Source organism: Bos javanicus, chromosome 13 (genome assembly GCF_032452875.1).
Source record: "Bos javanicus breed banteng chromosome 13, ARS-OSU_banteng_1.0, whole genome shotgun sequence".
Classification (NCBI taxonomy): Eukaryota; Metazoa; Chordata; class Mammalia; order Artiodactyla; family Bovidae; genus Bos; species Bos javanicus.
In genome coordinates this window covers 22,938,469-22,951,239 of record NC_083880.1, presented here as the reverse complement: position 1 = coordinate 22,951,239, position 12,771 = coordinate 22,938,469, and the positions used below count along the sequence as shown (strand labels likewise).

The window sequence follows — 12,771 nt, the reverse complement described above, 5'->3', positions numbered from 1 at the left end:
ACTTTTAAAACTTTTAAGAATGTTACCTCAGATATGAAAACATAACACATCTCTATCATATCTTAACAGAAGCAGGGAAAGACTCCAATGTTATTAAGTTTAAGAAAATGAGAGATTTCTTTTCTAAATGGATTAGTACTTCAAAGATACGATTAAAAGCTCAAAAATGCAATTTTAGCAGTACAAAATAAGGTCTTCGTTACAAAGAAGAAATAACTGAATTCTGCCAATCACATTCAAAATGTGAATGAAGTTACATTAAAAATTACAATTTTATGAGAATTCCTTGGCAGTTCAGTGGTTAGCACTCAGCAGTTTCACTGCCACGGCTTGGGTTCAACCCTTGATTGGGAAACTAAGATCCTGCAATTCGTGTGGCATGGCCAAAAAAAAAAAACTTACAGTTTTACTATTTATTTTCCAAAGTATCATAAAAATAATATACAGTAAATTTATTACACACAAAATAGCAAATTTAGCATTTTCTTTTCTATCTAACTTTGTTACATGAGGAAAAAGAAAAAAAAATTTAGGACCTGAAAATCTTGAAATCCAAAAATAACTTAAAATACATGAATATACTTTTTAATGAAGAGTTCAGTGACTAAGCAATCTTTCTACATATTCAAATTATGTCCTGGCAGATTATGGGTATAATTTTTATCATCATTAAAAGTTTGAATAGGGTAAAGGAAAGGACAGCTTTTCCCCCTTGTTTACTCCTAGAAATATAAGGGCAGGATGGGAAGTGGGGGAGAGCAGGAGGCCTTTATTTTATACTTTATTAAATATATTTGTTTGGAACAGTTTTGAACATTTATATTTCTCAAAATATTTACATCCATGATAAAAATTATACAAAGTAAAAACCTAGAATATATGGCTAACTGATTATAAAGTTTAGGTGAGTTATTTTGTTCTCCAGAAAACAGTATTGCCATATATTAAAAAAAACACACCATGCCTTGTTAATTCTGAGTATCAGTTAAATAGCTAATTATTTTTTCAGTATAAGTATGTCCCAAAAGTGGAGAAGGCAATGGCACCCCACTCCAGTACTCTTGCTTGGAAAATCCCATGGATGGAGGAGCCTGTTAGGCTGCAATCCATGGGGTCGCTAAGAGTCAGACACGGCTGAAGGACTTCACTTTCACTTTTCACTTTCATGCATTGGAGAAGGAAATGGCAGCCCACTCCAGTGTTCTTGCCTGGAGAATCCCAGGGACGGGGAGCCTGGTGGGCTGCCGTCTATGGAGTCGCACAGAGTCGGACACGACTGAAGTGACTTAGCATAGCATAGCATGTCCCCAAAGAATGCATAAAACATATTTACACTGAAAAAAAAAAGTTGTTTAACTAAAACTCAAAATTGGGTATTCATAATTACCAAAAGATATCGGGCTTCCCTTGTAGCTCAGTCAGTAAATAACCTGCCTGCAGTGCAGGAAACCCAGGTTTGATCCCTGGGTTGGGAAAATCCCTTGGAGAAGGAAATGGCAACCCACTCCAGTATCCTTGTCTGGAAAATCTCATGGACAGAGGAGCATGGTGGGCTGCAGTCCATGGGGTCGCAGAGAGTCGGGCGTGACTGAGCGACTAACACTTAACTTATGTAAGCTGAGTAATCGTCTACTTTAAATGTCAAGCTTCATAATAAATGCATTAAAATCGGTAATTATTATTTACTGAAAACTATTTAGCTCCCCCCAAAATTACTCAGTACTTGTTAACTTACTAAAAATGTGTATTTTAACAGTTCTAGTGTTCAACTGGGAAAGATAAATAAAAGCAATTTATAAAACAGAATGACTTTTCTATTGAGCATAAAGGAAAGGAAAACTCCGGCTTTTATTGTTTTTCTCCCCAAACTTTTAACTTTATTCCACAACTATTTTAACATTTAAAAAAATTACAGTTCAACTTTAGAAGCACAGGTCATAACACAAAAGGAAAGTGAAGGTCCCAGAAACATTTTAAGAAAGAATATTAGTCTTTGAAGTAATCTTAGTTTAACAACTAATCATAAAATAACCTCTAATTATCCAACAGTTATAAGCAAAAAGTAAATTCTTTTATAAAACTACTACTGATCATCAAAAGAACAAGTATTTCAACTAAAACATCATAAGTAATACCTTGCTGGAAAGGACTAGCAGCTGATACAGTCGTTCCTGGATTTCTTCCACCAGGCTTTCTTCCCCTTTGACCTGAGCTGTGAGCTGAAGATTTCTTCCCTTTGCCCTCTGACCCTCTAGCCTCTGAAACATCTTTTGCACTAGTAGTGTGCGCAGAGACTTCCTGGAAATTTGCATTTGTAAATCGAGCTGCAGTATCTTCCAAGCGCTTCAAGGATCCAGATATAGAGTTGCTACTAGTGCTTGTATAAGTCTAACATTTTGATTGAGAAAGGAAGTAAAAGGAAAAAGAATTTATTACAATTTGTCTACAAGCGGAAGAAAGATGGTACATTAACAATAAATAATTATTGGACTTGTAAAATAAAAATACTAAAAACTTCAGCTATAAAAATAAGTCAGTCTGCCTAAGAAAATCAAGCAAAAGTTTAGTCTGGTATAAATATTTCTTTTAAAAATATAGATAATTTATAACATGGCTGTTGGAGCATCAAACTGCAGCAATTAGTAAAAGTACCTATTACTTGTTTTATTTAGTGACTCAGAGTAAGCAACAGAAGATATTTGTTTCTCAAGAAGCATCATTTTCTACAAGAACATTCCACTTCTAGACATGAAATTTAAACCAGTTTTAGTGCTCAGCATAGGAAGGCAACACCTAGAAAGAAGCAAAGTACTACAATTTCATTAGTGGGCCACATCCATGAGATTATAAGGATCTAGCACAGGTCAGAGCCAAGAACTTTTAAAATTGAGCTGAAGGCTGCTTTTCAAAAGGGAAAGCTTAAAACCCCTGAAACAGAAACCATTTTTTCCAAATATTAAGTAGAGGAAACAGTTACATTTTGCACTTAAGATTTCTAAAAATTAAAAGTACAATTATACCATATAACTGATTCTCAATCAGTTGGGGATGGGGGTGGGGAAGGCAAGATAAAGACTGAGTAAATGGTTTTCAGTTTTTAATAACCATTTTAATATAAGGTGTATGCAAATAATGACCAATTAAATAACTATGAAAGTATGATGCCAGATGTAAATTAATCAACATGCTTTGAAATGAAAGATTTGTTTGATCCGAAGAGTGTTGTCATTGTTAAACTGGTGCTTGGACTATAACTAGACCTAAATTTCTGTTGAATAAAGAAATACTTTTCTAATCCATCTACCTGAAATCTCTGATGGAACACAAGTCAAAAATCTAAAAATATGCAAAACTGAAATTTCCCAAACATAACAACTACTCAATACAAAACATTGGATAAATTCAAAACATGAGAAAATGACAATGATAAAATCAGGTTTGTTACCAAATCATTTTTAGCAAATCAATGTTCAAAGAAAGTAATAAGAGAAAACTTCAGATGTTCTGAAAACCAAATATTCTTTACTACTACTTTTCTGCTACGTGCCTCTCCCTGGCGCTACAACCCATTCCATATCATCACATCCAAGAACAGATTTTCATCAACCAATACAAAAGACATAATATTATCTCATAAAAATTAATCACTGTTGTAATAAACTATAATCCACAAATAAAAACAAAGTTTTCAAAGTATGTTTCAAGAGAAAACAAACTCCCATTTAACAAACCAATCATATTTAAGCTGATTAAACTTCATGGATGACCTCAGAAATGTGAACCTTTCCCATCCAGATAACTCACTTTGGAAATCGCCTGAAATTTCCTTTTCAAATATTTTTTTCCCCAATTAATTCAAGTTGATTCTGAGGTTTCCATACCACTCATCTGACCCTAATGAAGTTTAAAAGTCATCTAAAGAAGACTTTAAATATGCTCAAACTACAGCACAATTACACTCATCTCACATGCTAGTAAAGTAATGCTCAAAATTCTCCAAGCCAGGCTTCGGCAATACGCGAACCATGAACTTCCAGATGTTCAAGCTGGTTTTAGAAAAGGCAGAGGAACCAGAGATCAAATTGCCAGCATCTGCTCGATCATCCAAAAAGCAAGAGAGTTCCAGAAAAACATCTATTTCTGCTTTATTGACTATGCCAAAGCCTTTGACTGTGTGGATCACAATAAACTGTGGAAAATTCTTCAAGAGATGGGCATATGAGACCACCTGACCTGCCTCTTGAGAAACCTATATGCAGGTCAGGAAGCAACAGTTAGAACTGGACATGGAACAACAGACTGGTTCCAAATACGAAAAAGAGTACGTCAAGGCTGTATATTGTCACCCTGCTTATTTAACTTATATGCAGAGTACCTCGTGAGAAAAGCTGGGCTGGAAGAAGCACAAGCTGGAATCAAGACTGCAGGGAGAAATATCAATAACCTCAGATACGCAGATGACACCACCCTTATGGCAGAAAGTGAAGAGGAACTAAAAAGCCCCTTGATGAAAGTGAAAGAGGAGAGTGAAAAAGTTGGCTTAAAGCTCAACATTCAGAAAACAACGATCATGGCATCTGGTCCCATTACTTCATAGGAAATAGATGGGGAAACAGTGCAAACAGTGTCAGACTTTATATTTTGGGGTTCCAAAATCACTGCAGATGGTGATTGCAGCCATGAAATTAAAAGACGCTTACTTCTTGGAAGGAAAGTTATGACCAACCTAGACAGCATATTCAAAAGCAGAGACATTACGTTGCCAACAAAGGTCCATATAGTCAAGGCTATGGTTTTTCCAGTAGTCATGTATGGATGTGAGAATTGGACTGTGAAGAAAGCTGAGTGCCGAAGAATTGATGGTTTTGAACTGTGGTGTTGGAGAAGACTCTTCAGAGTCCCCTGGACTCCAACCAGTCCATTCTAAAGGAGATCAGTCCTGGGTGTTCATTGGAAGGACTGATGCTAAAGCTGGAACTCCAATACTTTGGCCACCTCATGTGAACAGTTGACTCATCGGAAAAGACCCTGATGCTGGGAGGGATTGGGGGCAAGAGGAGAAGGGGACGATAGAGGATGAGATGGCTGGATGGCATCACCAACTCGATGCACATGAGTTTGTGTGAACTCCAGGAGTTGGTGATGGACAGGGAGGCCTGGCATGCTGCAATTCATGGGGTCACAAAGAGTCGGACATAACCGAGCGACTGAACTGAAAGAACACTTTTAAAGGTGTTCTTCATTCAAATATTCTATGTGTCAAATAAGGAAAAGGAGAGAAAACTGGGTAGAATACCAACAACAAAAATAGACTAGCTTTCCTGGTGGCTAAGGGGTAAAGAATCAGCCTGCCAATGCAGGAGACACAGGTTCAATCCATGTGTCAGAAGGATTCCACATCCACAGAGCAACTACTTATGCACCACATCTACCTGAGCCTCTGCTCTAGAGGCCAGGAGCAGCAATACTGAGTCCATGTGTCACACAACTGAAGTGCAAATGCTCCAGAGCCTTTGCTCTGCAAAAAGAGAAGCCTGCACACCAACACTGAAGAGTAGCCCCCGCTTGCCATAACTAGAGAAAATCCATGCAGCAACAAAGACACAGCACATCCAAGAATTAGTAATTAAAACTATTAAAAAAAAAAAAAAAAGGCTGTCTCCACATATCCATCTAAATTAAGGCTAGTCAATCACCTTCAAGTTAGGCTTCAGCAGTATGTGAATATAGAGATGTACAAGCTGGATCTAAAAAAGACAGAAGAACCAGAGATAAAATTGCCAACATTCAAAGGATCATGGAGAAGGCATGGGCATTGCAGAAAAATACCTACTTCTGTTTCAATGATTACACTAAACTCTCTCACAACAAACAGTGGAAAATTCTTAAAAGAGATGGGAGTAAACTACAGACCACCTTAACTGCCTCCTCAAAAACCTGTGTGCAGGTCAAGAACCAACAGAACTAGACATATAAGAATGGACTGGTTCAAAATTGGCAAAGGAGTATATCAAGGCTGCACACTGGCACCCTGCTTGCTTAACTTACATGCAGAGTACATCATGTGCAACACTGAGCTGGATGAATCAAATGCTGGAATCAAGACTGTCCGGAAAAATATCAACAATCACAGATATGCAGATGACATCACCCTAATTGCAGAACGCAAAAAGGAACTAAAGAGCCTCTTGATGAAAGTGAAAGAGGAGAGTGAGAAAGCTTACTTAAAATTAAACATTCAAAAAACTAAGATCATGGCAACCAGTCCCATAACTTCATGGCAAACAGAAGGGGAAAAAGTGGCAACAGTGACAGATTTTACTTTCTTGGGCTCCAAAATTACTGGAGATGGCTACTGCAGCCACAAAATTAAAAGATGCTTGCTCACTGGATGAAAAGCTATGACAAACCTAGTCAGCATATTCAAAGCAGAGAAATCACTTTGCCAACAAAGATCCTTCTAATCAAAGCTATGGTTTTTTCCAGTAGTCATGTACAGATGCGAGACTTGTACCATAAAGAAGACTGAGAGCCAAAGAATTGATGCTTTCAAATTGTGATGCTGGAAAAGACTCTTGAGAGTCCCTTGGACTGCAAGAAGATCAACCAGTCAATTCTAAAGAAATCAACCCTGAATACTCATTGGAAGGACTGATACCGAAACTGAATCTCCAATACTTTGGCCACCTGATGCTAAGAGTCAATGCACTGGAGAAGACCCTGATGCTGGGAAAGATCAAGGGCAGGAGAAGAAGGTGGGTAGAAGGGATGAAATGATTGGATGGCATCACCAACTCGATGGCCATGAATGTGCACAAACTCATAGTGCAAAAACTCATAGTGCAAAGGAGATAGTGAAGGACAGGGAAGCCTAGCATGCTGCAGTCTATGGGGTCACAAAGCATCAGACACAACCTAGCAACTAAACAATAAGAAATCTTCCCAAGTCGCTTAATACTATATCCTTGCTTACCCCAGAACTATAAATATGTTCATAAATCCAACGAAAACATGATATTTGGAAGAAGAGGTATTACAAAGAAAGCAATTAATGAAAATTACACAAATTTTAGTGACCAAAGTAGTAATAAATTAATCGTAACATTGTATTTTTTATAAACCTCAACACCTAAGTTTCAAAAGACATCACAGGTTTCTTAATCAGAAAGAAAAAACTTTCAGCCAAAGATTCTACCACTTAAAAAAATTATACATAATGAAAAGGAAAAAAAAGGCTCTACAAGTTTTACTCAAACAGTCCTCTACCTTAATGCCAAGTTTGTAACTTAAAAGAGTATTTGTTTCACAACATGCTGTTTAAATAATATGGCACTGTGGAGTTCCAATACAACATACAATCAATCAAAACCAAGAAGGTGGAGAAAAAAAGTGTAGGCAGGAGGACAGCTAAGGGAAACACAATGAGTAGGCTCCCAACATCACAAACCTCTGTTTTCTCAGTCAGTTTCACAACCTACATAACTCTTACATATAAGCATCTCACTGCTCTGAGAGCCATGATAGTGCTTAAAAATATATATTTTTCAAATAATTGGCCATAAAATGCAAATTAACTAATTCAAATGGTACTCAACTAAGTAAATATAGCCTTGCTTCTTTTCATTTCTACTAGAGATAAAATTGGGTATCTGGCTATAGTGACAGTCTTTAGAGAACTGCATTAACATTTTGTGATTTATAGGTAACTTAATGAATCTTTCAGGATAGACATTTAAAATGTTTGATTTCTGTTTCATAGCTAACTATAATTATCAGTCCTCAGATTAAACCAACATACCTACTAAATAGCATTAATTAGGAACAAAAAAGGAGAAGGCAATGGCGCCCCACTCCAGTACTCTTGCCTGGAGAATCCCAGGGACGGGGGAGCTTGGTGGGCTGCCGTCTATGGGGTCGCACAGACTCAGACACGACTGAAGTGACTTAGCAGGAACAAAAAATATTTCTAACTTCAAACCAAAATTTTTATATTCATAATTAGTCAAAGACTATCAGAGGTAACCAAAGAAATGGCAGTTACTTTTATAAAGGTATAGTTAGTTGTCTTATGTTTTATTCTACAAAGCTCTGTAATCCATGTTTGGGAGAGGAGGCACAGAAGGAATGAAAACGACTATAGCAATGCCTTCCACCAACATGATGAAACAGAATAATGTTGGTTAAATTTTTTTTTAATTATGTACTATTCAAGCCTCTCATAAAATTCACAAATTTTTCAATAGCCCAATTCTTAAAATACAACACAGACACTACCAAACATGAAGCACAGAAACTGTAAACAAAACAAAAATATCCACAGAATGGGAAAAAATACTTGCAAATGAAGCAACAAAGTATTAATCTCCAAAATATACAAAGAGCTCATGCAGATCAATATAAAAAAACCAACCAACCCAATCAAAAAATGGGCAGAAGGTCTAAATAGACATTTCTGTATGTCTTTCAATGAAGACAGATTCCCTGGTAGCTCAGCTGCTAAAGAATCCACCTGCAACACAGGAGACCCTGGTTCGATTCCTGGAGAAGATTCCCTGGAGAAGGGATAGACTACCCACTCCAGTATTCTTGAGCTACCCTGGTGGTTCAGTTGGGAAAGAATCCGCCTGCAATGTGGGAGTCCTGGGTTCGATCCCTGGATTGGGAAAATCCCCTGGAGAAGGGAACAGCTACCTACTCCAGTAATCTGGTCTGGAGAATTCTGTGGACTGTATAGTCCATGGGGTTGCAAAGAGTCAGACACCACTGAGTGACTTTCATTTTTCAAAGAAGACATACAGATGGCCAAAAGGCACATGAAAAGATGTTCAGTATCATTAATTATTAAGAGAAATGCAAAAAAAAAGAGAGAAATGCAAATCACAACTACAATGAAGTATCACTTGAAACCAGTCAGAATGGCCATCATCAAAAAATCTATGAACAGTAAGTGCTAGAGAGGGTCTGGAGAAAAGGGAACCCTCCTACACTGTTGGTGGGAATGTAAACTGACACAGCCATTATGGAGGTTCTTTAAAAAACTAAAAACAGAACTATCATATGACCCTACAATTCCATTCCTAGGCAATACCTGGAGAAAACTGTAATTTGAAAATTTACATGCACCCCAATGTTCACTGTAGCACTATTTACAATAGCCAGGACAGAGAAATAATCTACGTGTCCAACAACAGAGGAATGGATAAAGAAAATGTGGTACATAGAGACAATGGTATATTACTCAGCCTCAAAAAAGAACAATATAGGGACTTCCCAGAGAAGGCAATGGCACCCCACTCCAATACTCTTGCCTGGAAAATCCCACAAATAGAGAAGCCTGGTAGGCTGCAGTCCATGGGGTTGCTAAGAGTCGGACACGACTGAGCAACTTCACTTTCACTTTCCTGCATTGGAGAAGGAAATGGCAACCCACTCCAGTCTTCTTGCCTAGAGAATCCCAGGGACGGGGAGCCTGGTGGGCTGCCGTCTATGGGGTCGCACAGAGTCGGACACGACTGAAGCGACTTAGCAGCAGCAGCAGCAGCAGCACAGGGACTTCCCTGGTGATCCAGTGGCTAAGACTCTGCATTCCCAATACAGGGAGCCTGGGTTCAATCCCTGGCCAGGGAACTAGATTCCACACGCTGCAACTAAGATCTGGTGCAGCCAAATAAATAAAATGAATATTTCTTTAAAAACAACAACAACAACAACAACAATATAATGCCATTTGTAGCAACATGGACGGAACCAGAGATTGTCATACCAAGTGAAGTAAGTCAGACACAGAAAGCAAATATCACGTGATATCACTAATCCGTGGAATCTATAAAAAGGGTACAAATGAACTTATTCACAAAACAGAAGTAGAGTCACAGATGTAGAAAACAAACATATAACTTACCAGGAGATAAGGAAAAGAGGGGTAAATTGGGAGACTGGGACTGATATATATGCACTGCTGCTGCTGCTGCTGCTGCTGCTAAGTCGCTTCAGTCGTGTCCGACTCTGTGCGACCCCATAGACGGCAACCCACCAGGCTCCCCCGTCCCTGGGATTCTCCAGGCAAGAACACTGGAGTGGGTTGCCATTTCCTTCTCCAATGCATGAAAGGGAAAAGGGAAAGTGGACTGCAGCCTACTAGACTCCTCCGTCCATGGGATTTTCCAGGCAAGAGTACTGGAGTGGGGTGCCAGTGCCTTCTCCTATATATGCACTACTATATATAAAATAGATACCTAATAAGGACCTACTGTATAGCACAGGGAACTCTACTCAATACTCTGTAATGGCCTATATAGGAAAAGAAATTTAAAAAGACTGTATATATGTATATGTATAACCGATTAACTTTGCTATACACCTGAAACTAACAAAACACTGTTAGTCAACTATATTCCAATAAAAATTTTTAATTAAAATAAAAACATGAAACACACAAAGAAGAAAGACTTTTTTAACGTGTCAGTGACCTATGGGACAACATTAAGAAGCCTAATTTACATGCTACTACAGTACCCCAAAAAGGTGGGGGGAGGTTTCAGGGACCAAAGGAAGGAGGAAAGGACTTAAAAATAATTATAGCAGAGGGGAAAAAAAGAAAAAGTACTTTGAATAAATCTATAAAATTTAATGAAAACTATAAAACCTACAGATCAACTAACTCCAAGTACAAGAAATATGAAGAAAACTCCATGAATGCACATCATAATTATAGTTATCACTAAAAACCAAAAAGAAAAAGAAAACTATAAAAGCAGCTGGTGGTGAGGGGTTGTTGAGGGAAAATGTCTAAGTTCTAAGAAACAAGGATAAGGATGAAAACAGATTTCTCCTGAAAAAGATGCAAGGTAAAAAAAGAAGAGCAAAATCTTCAATGTATTAAAAGAAACAATCATTAACCTAAAATTCTAAAGTGAGCTAAAATATCTTGCAAAAACACAGGCAAAATAATTGTTTTACAGATTTTTTTAAAAAGCTGACAAAACTAATCACCAGCAGTTAATCACCAGCGTTTACCATAGTAAACACTGCAGGTGGTCTTTGAGGAAGGAGGACAACAACAATGCAAATGTGAATGCACACAAATTAAGAGCACTAGAAACAATAACTACATGGATAAATACAGGTTTTTTAATTACTTAAGTCTCTTTTTAAAGTAACCGATGATTTAGAGCAAAAATAATAACAACTGTGAGGTTCATAAAATACGTAACAATTTTAAAACATCACAGAAACAGGTCCAAACAAAAAAGGGTAGGAATGGAAGTATACAGTTGCAAGGTTCTTATGTGGTATGTGAAATAGTGTAATATCTCTTGAAAGCAGACTCTGACAAGCTAAAGATGTATAAACCCTAAAGCAACTAATAAAAATAACACAATGAAGAATTATTACTAATCAGCCACAATGGAATCACCAAAAATGGTCAATGAGGAAAAAGAAAGAAAATGAAAAATGATGGGCAAATTAAAAAGGATTAACAAAGGATAGATTTAAATACAACCATATCAATAATCACATTACATGCAAATTACCTGAACACTCCCATTAAAAGGCAGAGATTATAACAGTGAAAAAAGAAATTCAAGACTTCATGTTGCCTACAAAAAAAACCCATTTAAACAATAAATACAGAAAGATATTAAAAGCATGGGAAAGACATAGCAATCTGACACTAATACAAAGAAATCTGAATTCATAACATTAATATCAAAGTACATTTCAAACAAGGAATATTACCAGGATAAAGACGTTTATTCATCAAGAGGATATAAGAATCCTAAATGTTCTGTAACTAATAAGAGACCTGCAAAATAAATGAAGCAAAAACTGAAGAGAAAAAAACAAAGAAATAACAAAATGTACAGTTATAGTAAGAGAGGTTCATTTCCTTTTCTCAATAATTGAACAAGTAGAAGAAAAATATAAAAATATAAAGGACATAAAGAACTAGCAATGTAAGTCAACTTGACCTAACTCATAATTCACATTTATAGAAAATCTTCATAAGAGCAGAACAAATAAATATTCTTTTGAAAAAGCACACATAAAAACCGATAATCCATGTTCTGTGTCATTTTAAAAAAAAATTGAAAATGAATTATAACACAAAAATATTGAATGAGAAATCAACAAGATGTGAAAAATTTCTAAAACATTTCAACAGTAAATGAAATGCTTCTAAGTAACCTACAGTCAAACAAGAAATCAAAAGGAAGCCATATGATATCTGTTCAACTAAGTAAAATGAAAATACAAAATGCCAATATCATAATTTTTAAGTGGTGCTTAGAACAAAGCTTTTAGCCTTAAATGTCCATACTAGCACTTCTAGATTCTAGTCAGCATTTAATAAGGAACTTTGAAGCCTTCATCCCATCCTAACAAGTAAAAAGCATAAGAAACTGAAAAGTTAGTAACTCTTTTTTGATGCATTAGAGAAGTCAGGCCACAGGGAAAACCCCCAAATTGTGACAGACAGATATAGAGGATCACAGCATAGCCAAACAGAAATCTCCATGGCAACCAATATCGGAGTAGGAAAACCTCAAGTGTGACTAACAAATTGCGGAAGGTTCAGTGTGTTCAAGTCTGAGAGAGAAAAACACTCAGGACTCAATCATAGGGAAGCCCTCAAAGTTTTCAAGTTTCACCTCCAGGATACCTACCCAAGTCTTGATAGTGAATACCAGAAGAAAAGATACATGCATGCTTCCATTAGAGAAGGGGGGAAGGAAAGATTCTGAAAAATGCTAAGGTATTCTATTCTTC

The 12,771-nt window shown here is 36.9% G+C and overlaps 1 protein-coding gene across 8 annotated transcripts in view; it reads right to left on the bottom strand.

Annotated features, from left to right (window-relative positions):
• Positions 1–12,771, bottom strand: part of MLLT10 (MLLT10 histone lysine methyltransferase DOT1L cofactor) — a 207,895-nt gene that overhangs the window by 65,989 nt on the left and 129,135 nt on the right. For all 8 annotated transcript variants that reach the window (XR_009740239.1, XR_009740240.1, XM_061435970.1 and 5 more), the window contains exon 10: positions 2,136–2,388. Coding sequence is in view for 6 of the 8 variants with exons in the window: in XM_061435970.1 (XP_061291954.1) it covers positions 2,136–2,388 (253 nt within the window). In the remaining 2 variants the exon portion in view is untranslated. The remainder of the gene's footprint in view (positions 1–2,135; positions 2,389–12,771) is intronic.